Source organism: Anomalospiza imberbis, chromosome 4, assembly GCF_031753505.1.
Source record: "Anomalospiza imberbis isolate Cuckoo-Finch-1a 21T00152 chromosome 4, ASM3175350v1, whole genome shotgun sequence".
Classification (NCBI taxonomy): Eukaryota; Metazoa; Chordata; class Aves; order Passeriformes; family Viduidae; genus Anomalospiza; species Anomalospiza imberbis.
In genome coordinates this window covers 65387116-65403634 of record NC_089684.1, presented here as the reverse complement: position 1 = coordinate 65403634, position 16519 = coordinate 65387116, and the positions used below count along the sequence as shown (strand labels likewise).

The window sequence follows — 16519 nt, the reverse complement described above, 5'->3', positions numbered from 1 at the left end:
TTAAAATGGGATCTTTTCAGAGGTGAGCTACTTATAGCTACATAGCTGTTACAGCACAGTGGGACTGCTGTTATGATGCAGCAGTAAGTATGCAGGATTTCCTTTCCCAGTAATTCTAGTATTTTGACATGGGGTGATAAAAGCAAATACACTGTGTTCACTTCTAAGCAATTTTACTCTCCTTCCTTTCCTTGAATCTTTAAAGGTCATATATACAATAAACAGTTAGTGTTTATATTATGGATTACTTTGCCTTTCCACTAAATTGATTTTCTCCTAAGGCATGAAAAACGCTAAACTGCTATAAGTAAATTGATCTGTCCTTAATAGCATTTATTAAAGTGTACCCTTTTATGTAGCCACACTTTCTGAAATGCCACATCAGTGCAAAGCTATATAAAAAGCAAGAAAGCAAACATAACATTTTCTGAAATGGTAAGCTATTATGCACTACATAAACTACAAAACAGGAAAAATACTTTTAGTGAAGAATGACTGACTTATACAGTAAATGAAATAAAAGAATTTAACTGATATTTCACAATGAAGGTTATTAACTTGCCTAATTTACAACAACTGGCAAACAACTTTTATTCAAGAATAATTTTTACGGTTTCATCTTTAGTAACAATGTGTAGGAAAAGAACATCACAACATCTTTACAGATGCAATAGAAACATTTTTTCTTTTTCTGCCAGATGCACAGTTTAATTCAACCAAATGAGTTACTGGAATCACTTTAAAGCACAAATTGATTGACTTTCAACTGATGTAATTTTTTTCTTTGATTTATAGTCCAAGTATTTTTTACAGTTCATTCTCCGTCTTCTATAGATACACATGGGAACATGAGGTCAGAATCAAAAGTTTACATTTTCATAATCTTCTCCTAACTGACATAACTAAACAATCAGTATCACTTCAAAATAATGCAGAAAGCATTCTGTAACATTACCATGTAATGGGCAGTACCTTGTTCATAGCAGCATGTACTAGTGCACTGTTTAAAACACGAGTGCATCCATGTTTGTGCTTTGTTTATCCCCACTGACTGCCTTTTAAAAAGGTCCTCGTAAACACACAGAACCTGATTATAATTAATATTCTGTTTCTGATGCACAATAACTGCAAGGTTTCTGAAGCATTTGAGTTCAGAACAAAGGCTAGCCTATATATGCATACTAACTACAAACATGAAATGAAAACACATTTCTCACAATAGGAAAGTAATAATTAACCTGCACGAGCTGCTGTCCGATTCATTTTCTTCTTCACTTGCTCTATCATCTGTTTCTTGTCTGTCAAGCCAACGTGCACCTCCACAGTCTTCTGCTGAGAATTCAAATTTAGGGACTTCTGAGGTGGATGCCATTGGCCAAAGAGGTGAATTCTGGAAATCCTGTTGGCTGGACCTTCTGTAACCAGCTGATGTTAAAGGTAAGTTACCCAAATCTAAAAACTTCCTGCCACCAGTTGTTACATTTTGTCCTCTATTCCAGAAGTCTCCCTGATGGTTTTCAATTGCAGAGTTCGGAGCTGATGCCTGATGACCAAACCACCTCCATCTGATTTTTAAAATCTGCTTCACGTCAAACTCTTTACGAGAACCAGACATTCTTAGCGAAAGCCAGCGATCGTCTAGGCAACAGGGTAAGAAGCAGCACACATAAAAGAAGATTTGTGCACCCAACCAAGACAAGAGAAACACATGCTCTGCCTGTCTGTGGCAAGCAGATTTTCTACAGAAGGAGGGGAAAAAGCATTGCAATCACACAAAAAAGGCTTCTTTAACGGTATGTCATTTGAATATAAACAAAGGGCAACAGACAGTGGAAAACACTGACATAAAAGAGGAGCTGAAACAATCACTTCCATCAGGAAAAATGCTAATCACTTCATCCTAAAAGCTCTGAGGCCGTTTCTGTTGCTGCCTCTGACCATCAGGTTTCAAAAACTCTAAACAATATTTATTAAAGCCCTTTCAAGAGCTAAATACCACCCCCTTTTCTTAAACCACAAATGAAAGCAAACTGCAATTTCTATACTACATCTTACAATCTGTTTCTTATTCTGTTAACTCTTGCTACTACAGAGGAGAAAAAATGTAAAAATCAAACTAAATTCCTTCTACGCTGCTAAAAATAAATTTACAGAGAAGAATCAAAACCATCTCAAATTTAACTGATTATGCTGGGGAAAAACTGAACTGTAAATAATTCTTTTTCCCATTACAGGACATGAACTAACTTAAAAAGGACAAGAACAGCCTCGGAAGGCTCAAGGGACTAGTAGTGGAGGCTATAAAGCCTTTCATCTTGATGTGCTTTGATTCAAATCTAGGTCTGCAGTAACCAAAAATTTCTATCTGAAATGAGTTAATGGTTTCCATTTACTTAAACATCACTAAAACAGAAAACAAGAAAGAGCCAATCACTGCAAGATACCAGACAAACACCAGCAAAATAAACAACATAAGATGACTGCTCAAAAGGCTTCTTTCTAATCTTATACTATCAACTGTTCCACATCAGGTTACAAGGACTGTTATGGAACAGTGAAAAAGAGAGATTCATACTTTTGCGACAGAACTCCCTCTAGGACTGGTAATTTATATAACATCTTAAAATGTCCAGCAGAAGTTTTTACTCAAATGAGGACTAGCCATTCCTATGAATGGCCTAGAAAGCCTAAAGCACAAAATGCACAATGACCAATTTACAGCTCCCATGAAAACCAGCCTATTTCCTCTCTGCCACAAGAAGCTAGTTAGGTATAAAATGCTGAGATTAATTTCAGTCACGTGCAAATTGTAATAACAATTTTAGAACAAAAAAGAGGTACTGGATTTTATCAGTCCTTGATACAGAGATGTATGTTTTCAAACTTTACAACTCTGTTAGTCTGTTCAACTCTCCAGGATACATACACAACAAACTTTCAAGAAGTGCTTCTTTATTACCCTACAGTTTTCAACAAAAGTGAAAGCCACTCTCTCTCAGATGGACATGACGAACTCCAAAATGTGGCATCTTGTAATTAGGATACCTGCAGTGTTATTTAAAACTGGCTATATGCAGAGTCCACATGAAAACTTAAGCAGTGCCAAATTTTACCACCCAAAACCCAAACACTGTTTCAAACTCAGTGCCAGAAGAATATCACGCTATTTTCTGAGGAAACACAATGCTGAAAGTGCTAGTTTTAACCTGGAAAGCTCACCCGTCATTGCCCAGAACACAGTTATTTATCTAAGTGCTTCTCACAAATGCAAAAAGCATTTGAAAATGAGCAAAAGCTCATTTCTACAGGAACTGCATTCCAGCTGTTTCCACAGAGATGCATTTCAGAGCGTGTACTTTGCTGACATCCTGGATTTAATTTAAACACAGAAAGATAGGGAAATATTTAAGAAAGGATCAATGTTTTAATATATTAGCATGAAAATTGTATGGATGTTTAACCAAAATGATATGACATGCAGACCCCACTCTCATGTGGTACACATACAGCTAATTATTAAACACTTAATTGTAGTGTTCAAATACCATCATTTGTGTAACTGCAAGTTGAGTGAAACTGGAGTAAGGCTTAAAAAGTAAAAACAAAATGGCATCTTTTTATTTATCCTCTCCTTCTGTTTTATATTGGTGCTGGGTGTTCATTGAGGGTGAAGAAATAGGACAAACAGCTGGTGTATTTGTTAATATTAACCAAACCAGTAATATTTTAATTATCCGTCCAACTATAAAAAGTAAGCTTTAAATACTTTTATTTCTACTGCTATGCTAAATCCATTATACATAAGGAGTGACCTGGATTCTCACTCTTGTGTAAAAGACTCATTTAAAATTCAAGCTGCCCCAGTACAAGTCTACTAAGACAGTGGCAGATTTGCGATTCTAGTGCTTTTTCAGCACTTTTCATTGATTTACTGGCAAAACCAGCCCAATTATTGCCTTTCTTTGGCTGTGAAGCTATGGGCTCAAACAGAGATTAGAAAAAGAATGTGCTGTAGTTTTAACAGACCAAACCAGAAAACTGTTTTCTATTCTCTTTCATTTTTCTAGATTAAAGAAACTCTTGCTCCTCTACACACTCTCAAAATTACAGTTCAAAGACTGACTGCATAAATATCTAAAATATTTCTCTGTTTCACGGGAATATTTGTATTATAGACTACAAGATAAGACAAGTGACAGTTAATTCTTCAATTTAAACTGACAGTATTCCTCAGAAATAATTGAGGGCCTCTTGTTCTGGACAATCTTTGTTACTATGAATAATGTGATATCTTTTATCAGATCTCCAGCCAGGAGTTACCAGACTTTTAAGGAGATCTCAAACAATGGACTGTTAGGATTTCCACTGACTACGATCACCCAGACTTCACTGTTGACATCTCATCTGGTGATTGGCGCTCACAAATCCAAATGCCCACCCTCTATGGCCTCCCACCACACATCCTTCTAAAGCACTAACACATTTCTGAGAACCTGCTAAAACCCATCCTAGTCAAGCACAGTATACATAGACTTGGCAAGGATTCAGAAATATTTTTCATCTACTAGGGCAAAAGTTTGCATTTATTGATAAAACAACAGTGCTTATGTCCATTTTTTCTGACCTTGGGCACTGTTGTAGTTTCTATTTTGTGGTGAATCAAAATAACATTTCAAATATAAGTACACTGTCACCTTTGAGAATATAATTCTCTTCGTATTAATGAGGTTGTGTAAGCTTACTGTGAAAACAATTTTGAGAACTCTGATTTTTAATTGAACAGATTGATATTCCTTCAAGTGGAACACCTGAACATTTAAGCACATAATTTCTCTTATATGAAGAGCTTCACAAAGCTATAAATCCCTGCAGTTAGCAGTGGGGGACAGTTTCCCAGCTTCTGGCTTGTGAACAAAAAGAAACATCTATACAAATGCTGTATGTTAAATCTGCAACTGTGTAAATAGGTAACAACCAGAACATAGCATGACAGCTTTAGAAATTGCCCTTTTCAAAATTTTCAGACAGTTTATCTGCACAGAGATAAAAAACATTTGTTTTTACTAATGAAAAAAATTTACTACACTGATATTCTGTATTATTATATACATTTACTCATACAAGTATAAAAGAAAGATTGCAATCCAGCATAACTCAATACATTTAAACAAATTTAGTCTTAAGATACTTCTACTGCATATTTTGAGGGAAGGTGTACTTCATTTTTAGAGTCTATCACTAGGAAATATGGAAATATTATTATTTAAATAATAAGACCTAGTGGTTTTGTTGATTGTGATTTTTCCTTTTTCTTGCCAAAGGAAATCAATGAAGTTTTCAAATAAACAAACATGTATATGGAATACTTTTTTGAGGCACTTTTAAGATTTAAATTTCAACACTACTTTTCATGGTAACATTTTTTCTGTCGCTACTGTAATTTGGGTCCAAAACCTTTCACCACTCAACTTCAAGGCAATTCAGATATAATATATTCAAGGTATTTAGTGTGTCAAATGAATTTTAAAAGAGGCCATAAAAGCTCAGCTAGTCCTGAGAATATATTAAGGATCCTTTTAAGTGCCAATTAAGAATGTGTCAAAATAATTACATAAAGTCTTTATTGTGACTACAAGAGTTGTTTGTTGAAAAAGTAATGATTAACAAAAGTATTAAATATAAAAAGATAAGTTTTAGACATAAGTAGACTCATTAGGATGTGAAAAAGCAATATTGTCAATGTTTAGTGATCCTAGATGTGCATTTGAAAACATAAGATGTTCATCACTGACCATAAGATGTTCATCAATTAATCAAATACATACTTAAAGCACTAAAAGGCATTCAAAATTTACCACTTTTTAAAATGGGATTTCCAAACTTTAAAATTTTAATTTGAGGCATTAAAATAACTGCTCAAAGAAAACTGTTATAGATGAACTTCAAACTGCAATTCTGCTTATAACTATGCTTATGTTAGAAGAAGTGTTAAATACTTACTTTCTTTTTCCTTCCCTGTTCCTGTGTTCCAGACCCAAAGTTACAGAAATAGCTCAACAAAGACTTCAGGAAGATTGCTATATTAATGCTTCATGATTCTATAAAACAATAATCACTCCTATCCCAAAGTTTTATATAAATGCAAACACTTCTGGTTCACGGTTATGTGAAAAGAACCTTGCATCAGCAGCCATGGCACAGTTCATTCAGGAGAAAGAGAGGAAAACGTCCTACAGCTACTGACTTCATGTACTTTAATTCATTGTTCTGACTGGCAGAAATGAGCTGCAGCCAAATTACTGGTACTTCATTGAAACTTTCTGCCACTTTGCATTGTACATTTCCCTCAAAACATGAGGGAGCAGTCAGCTTAACAATAGCATGAAAAGACCTGTACAGAACAACTGCCCAGCTTGCTGTTTATTTTATTCAGCTAAGGATGGGGTGGGGAACAAGAGAGATTTTCACATGTAATACAAGACTACACTGTTAGATCCAAGCTAAATATCATACTGGTTCACACACAACAGAAGTTGTGATTGAAGACATTTGTATCTCTTTAGGATTAAAACTTCAACCTTGCTTTATTCAAGTAATACTGAAGCATCATCAGGGACTGCACCATCTAAAAGCCATAATGTAGCACTATTCCTCAGTAAACAGCACAGTAAGCTTATTCGCTCTCAAAAAATGAGCAATCCAATTCATCAGGTCAGATGCTGTTTTTAAGTTAAAATTTACTTGTAATACAAAACGGACAACACTGTGAAGGGCCAGTCTCTGAAAACACAGAACCAGTTTTCTGTACTAAAAGGGTCAAGTAGCAACACACAAGGTAAAGACAAGCAAGATTCCCAGTTCATCTACTCCAGGAATACTAGGAGCAACAATTGTAATGGAAACAAGGTAGTCACAAATTTAGACAGTAATCATCCAGCACTAATAATCTCCTTTAGAAATGTCACTGTTAAGAAAGAGTAGTGACAAAAACACTGTTCTGCAGACACTTAAAGACATCCTGGTGAAAGTAAAGCCATTCTTTAGAACCAGTTTAGGAAGGTATTGCCTAAAAAAGTTACAAAAGACCATAAAGGACAGATTGAAAGACTGAGGCAAATCAAAACAAAATAACAAGGAGATAGTTTCCTTTTGTAAGCAGGTCTGCTGGGCAAACTAAGACAATATTTTAACATTTTCCAAGACAGCAGCAGTGTTATTTCACTATGAAGTATTCAGATTTCTCAAAAATTCACAGAAATATGGGTAAAGGATAACACTATCAACATTGTCAACAGCAGAGTGGATGCTTATTTGGTAAAAAATGACAACTATTCAGCGTTCTACATTAGGCACCATATAAAAATCCACCAGATTAAAAAACATTAAAAAGAACAGTGAAGAAGCAGATTTGCAAGTGATTAGGTAATGCAACATAGTACTCCATGCCAGATTACATAAATTTCTAAGAGAAATACATAGAGGTCTGTGGGCAAAAAGTTTACACAGTATTTAAATGTCAACCTATGCAATGCCACAGCTACTGAAGCAAAGCACTTCAAGACTCAGATTTGAGCATTCTAAATAAATCATTTAATACCAAAAATCACCTCAAGAGACTAATTTCTCTCTCAGTGACGACTTCTATTTAATTAGCAGCTTTAGTTAAGCCCACCCCCCAACTGAAACTTTAAGCTGCATAAGAGATAATATATTATAATATATGATAATATATCTTATTACATATTTATAAAACAAGTGGTGTGATCTTATCTGGAATTCCTTGTGTGCAATTGATCATTGCAAGTCAAAAGTAGTGTTGCAGAAAACAGGGTTCACAGAAAGGCAACACACGTGATCAAAGTATAAAACCAACAATCATCACACTAGAAGGCAGAATGCTTTATAAGAATCATATCAAAATCTATAAGTATCAAGATTAATGCTTATGAGAATCATAATATCTCATAAATATGAAAAACAACTTCTATTTAAAGAATCAATGTTGGACTTACAACATTTTTAGAAGCCAATTGTGCATAACATTGCAGATGTCAAAGAGAACGTCTCATAGAAATGCTTTCAATATAAAGTTTTCTATGACCATTTGCCCACCTGGAGTTGAATCTCAGAAGAGGTATCATAGGCAGCATGAAGGACTTGTGTAGGTACACAGATAACAAAAGAATGTCTAGGGAATGTCTTCTGTCCATGGGCCTGCTGCTGAATGGGGCAGGGCCCTGGTGACACGGGATATGGAAAAGGCTGAGGTATTGGATGCCCTCTGTCTTGCCTAGCAATATCAGCCTTCAGAACTTGATGAAGTTCAGCAAAGGGAAATGTAAAATCCTGCACCCTGGAAGGAACAAACCCATGCTGTGGGCCCCATAGCAGGACAGCAACTTGGAGGAAAGGACCTGCTGGTCACCAAGTTGCACATGAACCAGTAGTGTGCCCTTGCAGCAAAGAAGGCTAATGGCTCCCTGGCCTGCATTAGGAGTGCTGCCAGCAAGTGAAGGTAGTGATCTTGCCCCTCTACTCAGCAGTATGAGATATGGTCATACTGGAGCGGGAGTGCAAAGAAGATCCATTAAAACGATGAAGGGCCTGGAGCTTTTCTGTCTGATGAAAGTCGGAGAGAGCTGGGACTGTTTAGCCTAGAGAAGACTCAGGGAGGTCTCATCAATGTGCATAAATAAATATACATAAATAAATAAATGTCTTTCAGGGGTGTCCAGTGACAGAACAAGAATCAATAGGTAACAACTAAAACATAACATCTAAACATGAGGAAAAGCCTTGTCACTGTAAGGGTGACTGACTACAAGTCACCCAGAAAGGTTGTGGGGTCTACATCCTTAGAGATATTCAAAAGCTGTCTGGACATGGTCCTGGGCAACTTGCTCATGGTGACCCCACTTGAGGAAAGAACACAATGCCTTGTATTACATGCTTTTATTACAAGCACTGTGACTTGCTGATAGATTTTTCATGTTACAATAAGCTTCAAAAAGTTGTAAAAGCAAGATGATTCAATTGGAGATGTTAACTAAAGGCTTCCATTGACTTTACTAGTGATTTGGTTCAAGGAAGTATTATCAGGAAAAAAAATGCAGAACAAATCACAGTATATTTAACTATCCTCTTCACTGTAAAACAAAACTAGTCCACTGCCTGGATCAATGTTGCTTAAAATAGCATGTATCTGAGGCACATAAAGAAAAATATCTTTTAATTCTATACTTGGATACTATTAAATCTCAGGTTAAGCTATGCATCAAGTCACCATGTATTCCTAATCACAATCAGAAAACTGGTTTCTTAGGTTCTTTGTTCTGTCTCCACAGTTTCATGTGAAAGCAATCTCAGATTCCCCACTATGATTTATTTTACAAGCTCTTCTGACAATAACTACAGTTCTTCTGCATGTTTCACCTCACGTATCCCACATGTATGCATATCCCTCCCTACCAAGCACCAGAACAGGAAGGTCAAGCAAATTCTTGGTCATATTCAGACCAAGAACAGACAGGCTCATCAGCTGGCAGGTCAAATACCATTTCTTATTTGGCCTTTCCTACCTACCCATATTTTCAAAATCTTTCAGGAATTTAAATGCAACAAGGGCTCCGTTCTGCCAGAATTTGACAGAACTCTGAGAGAAGTAGACAGAAATGCTATTAGGAAGAACTGACTAAACCACAAGACATAAACCAAACTTGCCTGGGGAACGTACAGACTCACAAGCTGCCTATCTTTTTCTTCTGAGTATGCACAACTGCCTTAGCCTGGGTGGCTACATATCACCTAAGCCCAGGATTTATAAACAAAGTAAAACAGAATTCAACACAAAAGCTGACTGATTGTTCAAACACAGCTCTGAGCTCCTACCCTTCCATGGTTGTGTAAAACTGAAATGACCTTAAGGATAGAGGCAACAATGGCAGAAATCTGACCTTAAATATTAAATCACTGAAGTACTTGCAGAGTTAACTGTTCAGCTATCCTAAACAGTGTACTGATCCCATCTTAGTTGCCTTACCCATGGTTTTAAAGGAACCTCTAAATGTTTCCAGTTCTGCACAGAGAGCAAGAACTAGACACCAGCAATATAAATAAAGTGCCAGGAAGAACACAGGGTACTGTTTGCACTCTCAGGGGTATGAGATCCATTACTGAAGTAATATACTCAAAAAAGGGAAAAAACGTGAATTCAGATTGCTAAACTGTCAGAAGGAGAAAGCATAATTGATAAAAAAACAATTATTTGCTTAGCATGTGTTTTTTCCATTCTCTCATATCAACTCTAGCCATTTCTTAAGAGAAATACAAAACTATGTGTTGTACTATTGCATGTCGATCTCCTCAGATTTAGAGGGTCTGCAATCATTTGTCCATTGCTCCTCTTCATTAGTTTAAAGTTCTAAAAATTATTTATTTAGCTTTCAGTATTTGTAAAAATTATTTTTCATTCATTGAAATTATGAGTTTTCAAACAACAATAATGTTTGAATATTCACTGAAACTATCAATCTGGTTTAAGTACAATTGTTCTTGAGTTGAACCATCAGACAATTTATTATGCAAAGATGCAACTTAGGTTTCTATTTGTTAATTACAAAACCTATCAGGAAGTGAGAGGAGGTACAAAGTGAAGTTCTATTACTTATCACTTGATCTGCCCACATGTTTATAAACTCATAGACTAATTCTAGTTAATTACTTTTATTTCCTTGAAAAATACTTCCAAGTTTAAAATGCTATGGTGCTTGGTGAAGATCCTCTAAGCCATATCAAGTTATGATAACATTATGAAATGCCCTACCTCCTTAATGCTCTCATTAGAGTTTGAATGCAAAAGCTTGTGATTACATTTACATTCAAAAATATAATTTCCCATATTGCACGTAAAAGAGCAAGATTTAAACTTTGATTTCATCTTTGGCAAGGATGAAGTGACCATTTAATATTCAAAAGTAATTATTTTTAGAACATTAGAATACATTTTATCTATCTACCAGACAAATGCATATGGATCTAAAGAATAACCAACATAAGATGTTTCACAGCAACTGTCAGGCTAATGGCTTATTCACGCAAAAGTCAACATAAAACATCTACTCTGCTAACAAGTATGAACTTGCCTACAAACAATCCAACCATCAAAATCACTGATAAAAATCTCATCTTCCTAAGAACTTCTCCTACATCTCCTCACCACATGCACGGTACTTACGAACTTTTAACTAATTTGCTAATTCAGCCATATTACTATTTTTATTCTTTACAGTTCAGGTTAGTAAACCTCTATGGACTTGAGTCTTCTCTTACTCTACAACGTGAATATGTATCACATGACACAGCCAGGTGCTGTGAATATTTGATCTGTTTTAAGGCTATACTTTAGCCTCATTTTGACAAGTTCTGTTCTGAGATTGAGACTAAGTAAGTCCCAGAATAGTGTGAACTTTTTTTTTTGGTAATAAATGATACTACTTCCACCCAAACCAACTCAAATCTCTTCTAGACAAATCATTGTCCTCTATTGAGTTCTTTTCAATAGCGTCAATACAATGTATATTTGCTACTAGACAAAAGCATCAGCTAAGGCAGTGAGACAAGCCTATCCACATGCATTTTCAAAAAAAAAATTCAAAAACATCCTGTACAATTCTGTGAACAGTCTTCCATTTACCCTGAAAATCTGATGGATGCTTTTGGAAGAATCCAAGTTACCACTCAAAAACTTTTTTGAAGTATATCCAGTTGTTATGGAAGACACCAGGATTTTTAACATCAGTTGCACTTAGAACTGCCAGAAGAGGTAATTAATTGTCAAAGTATTCCTCTGAACAGACTGAAATCAATAATCAACTTTACAGAAATTTGTCCTCTGGAAAAATGCCAGCAAAGTCTACAAGACATAATTAAGAATCAGCAGCCCTGCTAAATAATTAGTCATTCTACCTTGCAGTAAGATGGGAATAAAGATATATCCCATAGTGATCAACCTTTTCAGTTCCTTCTCTTTGTAGTACATTTTGGCATTTGTTTCAAATCCCTTTCAACTTTCATGACCACTGTAGAAAGGGTGCAGGTCAAGTCTGCACAAATTCTGACAGCCTGGAGGAGGATGGCTACTTTGGTAGGTGGAGCTACCACATTTTGAACTACTGCAAAGTAGTGAAAATACAAAGCCTGCTCACAAAGTAATTTCTGAGGAACCTTAGCAGTTCTTACAATTTTTTAAGCTCAAGAAAGTGTTGATATCATCTGTGGTGGAAGCTACCAACAAGGATATGGATTGACTGAAAGAAACAATGTGACTGATCATGACATGAACAGGGAGAAAGACCATCTCTCTTCTGTATTTGTATCACATGAGTAAATTCTGAAGGAATTTATCAACATTCCCAAAGCAGAGACATCTAACATTCGAGAAAGCAGATTTTTTCACTTTAGTGAAACTTAGTATTTCTAAATGAATTGGATTGCTTTTGTCACACTTAGCACTTAATTTTCAGCAGTATTTTACTTTATAGAGAGTTCAGATAAAGCTAGATTCTTGCATGTATTCATGCTTTCCACATTCTTTTTTCACTTTCCTTTGTGCAAATGTCAAAGCTATTCCCTTTGACAATTACTTCCACTTGGAACAGTTTTTCTACTTTGCTGCTAAAAAAATGCAATAAAGTGATACCCAGTCAGTATTACTGAGTGATGAGATTTGATTGTGCATTTGGTGGGCCTTTATTCATATTAATTACTGCAAAATGCAGTATTTTCTCTAACAGATTCTGTATAAATTTTCCTGTTTTTCCTATAATGATTACAATATGCAAAGGCTTCTCATGCACTTTGAAAATACCAAAATTGAACTTTACAGTAATGCTGACAGTCTTCTATAAAGTATGCTTTGATAAAGAGCACAAGTGTTGAAATCACATAAAAATGGTCTAAACACTAGCATGTGAAGCCCACAAAAACAAAGTCATTGCTGCTTATGCACACTTGCCAGAAAGAAGCACTTGCAAGAGGTGTTACATTAGACAAAAAAAAAGGATGAAATTTCAGGTATAAGGAAGAGTATGTACCCTTGTGGGCTAAAATCACATTCCTTGTAGCATAACTTACTGTTAGAACTGAGTAAATACAATACTTACCTATAGCACCGGAAGCATCTCTAGTTGTTCAAAGCATCACGCAGTTCCATTTGTCTTCCTCTTTCCAAGAAAAATTGAGGTAGCAGAAAAAAATCTAGAGAAAGAAAAATACAAGTAAGAACCACCCACTGGAGGGGAGGAAAAAAGGAATAATCTCAAAAGCAGATTCCCAACTCTGTTCAGCTAGAACTTCTTTCAATTTGTTTTGTGATTCTTACTGATAGGAAGACGCTAAAAGTGTGTCACTGCACAACTGTCACCTTAGTTCCTTCCACAACTTCAAGTTACATACCCATCAACAAAGACTCAGAAAAAAGAGTGGAAATTAATATGAAATGTGAATGTGTAAACTCTCAAGAAATACTGTTTTTTAAAGACATTACCTCTTGGAAAAAAAAAAAATAAACTTAGTCCACTGCCACCCCTATCTTTGATTCCCTTCCCTGAAGGGAAAAGCAGCGAAGAACTGATCTGCCACATGAAGCACTTAAGCTGAACACTAGTGCCAAAGAATAACACTGACTGCATTGGTGAATAAAGCCAAGCAGCGCCACTACACATGCCTCCCTAAATGGAGCAGCTCTATAAAAATTCACATTTACTGTTACAGTGGTTCTCAACCCTTACCTATTGACATGTCACAAAAAATTTCCTTACCAAAGTTAGACTCTGCTCAAAAAATCTTGCCTGCTGAAATAGTACGTGCCTCCTTTTGGCTTGGCACCAAACAAATTACTATATGCACTTTGAAGTGAAAGAAAGTAGCCTTACACGATACCTGCATGCATAATGTGATACCTAATGTGTAACCCTCTCATGGTCTGATCTTTCTCACAAGCTTCCAGAACCTTGCAGGTCTCTGAAGGGTAATACCACCTCATTCTTGCATCAGGAGCACATAAGCTCATCTCTCCCATATGACTTAAGGCCACACAGCCCAATAACACTTGTGTCTATGGGCAGCATTGCCTTGCTGCTAACTTTGAATGAAAGATTCTGTTCTTATGACAAAAAGCAAGCAGTGGATAGACAGGTTTGTAACTTCTGCACTTTTCTACTTGGTAAGACTGCTGTAAGGAAAAGCAATTTAATTGCTATGGAAAGAGGAAACTGTAAGAATTTTGTAAGGGAAATGAAAAATCATACCATAATTTCTTAAGAGCTGTAGCAACTTCCAATATTGGGTCATGTTATGTCTGATTAGGTAATCTTCTTCACCATATCATGAAACACTGAATTATATCAACAAAACCACAAGACATAAACATAAGCAAACAATAATCTTTTTAAAAGCATGGGTGATACAAAAGTCCAGAGAGTTGGAACAGGTCCACCGATATGAACTGTCATTGTTAGCAACAGCTTGCAATTACTGTGTGACCATAATGGTCTAATGGAAGATTTTCTTCATCTTCACTCAAATTCTTTTCTATTTTAAATTAGCAGTTACTGCATTTCTGTGAAACACAATGTGTTAGTCTACTGCCATGGTATAAACATGCTGTCTTCAGTAGTGGACCTGCCCATGCAGAGGAAATGACTGAAGGATGGATGGTTCAATGAAGTTGGCACGTGGCAGAAGAAAACACTATTTGACTCAGATTAGGTTTATTATTTATTATTATTATTTTGGTTTTATCCTGCTATATGTTCCCTAGCATTGTTCAGTGGGAGGAAAATGGGAAAACCATGAAAGGGGAATACAATCTGCCCTATCAGGAATGCACCTATGAAGTTCAGGAAAAAGGTGCCTTTTTTGTTTGTTTTTGTTTGTTTCTTTTTTGTTTGGTTTTGTTTTTTTTTTTTTTTTAATACGAAGCCACAAAGGCCCTTGGAAATTCCCAGGCAAAAAGACCTTTATGAAAAATGATCAGATTATTTCTGGCAAAATTGATTAATTGCTCATGAAAATACTTCATGTAATCTACTTTTAAAAAGGAACCACCTATCCAGTACATAGTCTAGATAGAAAACCTACACCAACATTACCATGAGTTCCAGTTTTTATTCTTGTTTATGCTCACAGAAGGCCTGAGCAATATTTTTTTCTTCAAAAGATGACTGTATTTGTAGTTCAGCTCATGTGATTTCATAATCAACTTTTAAGTAAAAGAAAGGAACAAAGCCAAGCCTTTCCTTTTAGCTGTTCCGACATTACTGCCTAAAAAGCCGACTACGAGCCTCGGGCGGCTGGGCTTCAGATGGGCTGCTCACGAAGGCCAGGCAGTCCGAGCTCAAAGCACCAAGCCACAAACACGCTTTAAGGAAAAACATAAACCAATAATGTATATAATCAGCAGCTGTTTGATGTTCAACACTTATACTTCTTTTTGTTCCGCGTGTAATAACCCCGCTCCCCATGAAGTGAAGCGGCAGTCAGTCATTGCTCTTATCTGTTCGACCAGTCTCAAATTTAAAAAAAAAATTGTTTTCCACTATTTCATGCTGTGATCGTGAAGGTTTAAGACACATGGGGTTAAGTCCCCGAGAGATGTATCTGTGCACTTCTACCAGGTCTCCGCTCTGACCGCTTCGGACCGAAGCGGACACGGCGGCCGCCCGTCTCGGCGAGACCGGACCCCGCGCCGCGTCCCGCCGCCCCCGCCCCGCCCCCGCCCCGCCCCGCTCGGGCGAGCGCCGGCACTGCCCCGCCGAGCGCCGCGGCTCCCGCCGGGCCCCGCTCAGCCCGGGCATCGGACACCGGACACCGGCCCCCCGGGCGGCGGCCGCAGCGCCTCTCCGCAGCCGGCCGGCAGGAGGGAGCCCGGTGGCGCTGAGGGCGAACCCGCCCGCACCCCTCGCAGGCGCCGGTCCTCGCCCTCCTCCTTCTCGCTTTCTCCTCCCCCTCCCGGCAGCCGCGGCCCCCTCCCCTCGCTGCCGAGCCCCCACCGCCCTTCTCACCTCTCACGGTCCGGGAAGGGGGCGCGGCTGAAGGGGGCGGAGAAAGAAAAAATTCGCAAGGAAGGCCCCCGCACCCTCTCCCGTGCCCTCTCCTCCCGCCCCGCCCGGCGGCCGCCAGCCCTGCCGCTCCGCCGGGAGCCGCGGGCACTGGGCGCTCCCGCCCGCCGCTCTCGCGTCCCCGCGGCCCCGCTCCGGCCCCTCCCTGCGCTCGGGCGGCCCGGGAGGGGCGGGGCCATGCAGGGACACGCCCCGTCCCGGGCCCCGCCCCCTGCCCCGGGGCGGGAGCGGCGCGTGGCCGCGGGTGGCGGGCCGGGGCCGCTCCCCTGCCCTCCCCTGCCCTGCCCTCCCCTCCCCTGCCTTCCCCTTCCTTCCCCTGCCCTCCCCTCCTCTCCCCTCCCCTGCCCTCCCCTCCTCTCCCCTCCCCTGCCTTCCCCTTCCTTCCCCTCCCCTCCCCTGCC

The 16519-nt window shown here is 38.3% G+C and overlaps 1 protein-coding gene across 3 annotated transcripts in view; it reads right to left on the bottom strand.

The window, feature by feature from the left end:
* KLHL5 (kelch like family member 5) overlaps window positions 1-16227 on the bottom strand; it is a 50336-nt gene extending 34109 nt beyond the window's left edge. Inside the window, exons 1-2 of one of the 3 annotated variants that reach the window (XM_068188878.1) lie at window positions 16062-16227; window positions 13161-13254 (exon numbers count right to left, since the gene is read on the bottom strand). Coding sequence is in view for 2 of the 3 variants with exons in the window: in XM_068188876.1 (XP_068044977.1) it covers window positions 1239-1615 (377 nt within the window). In the remaining variant the exon portion in view is untranslated. Of the gene's footprint in view, window positions 1-1238; window positions 1639-13160; window positions 13255-16061 lie in introns of those variants that run through there. The other 2 variants (XM_068188877.1, XM_068188876.1) reach the window with 2 other exon arrangements.
* Window positions 16228-16519: the final 292 nt, after the last annotated feature.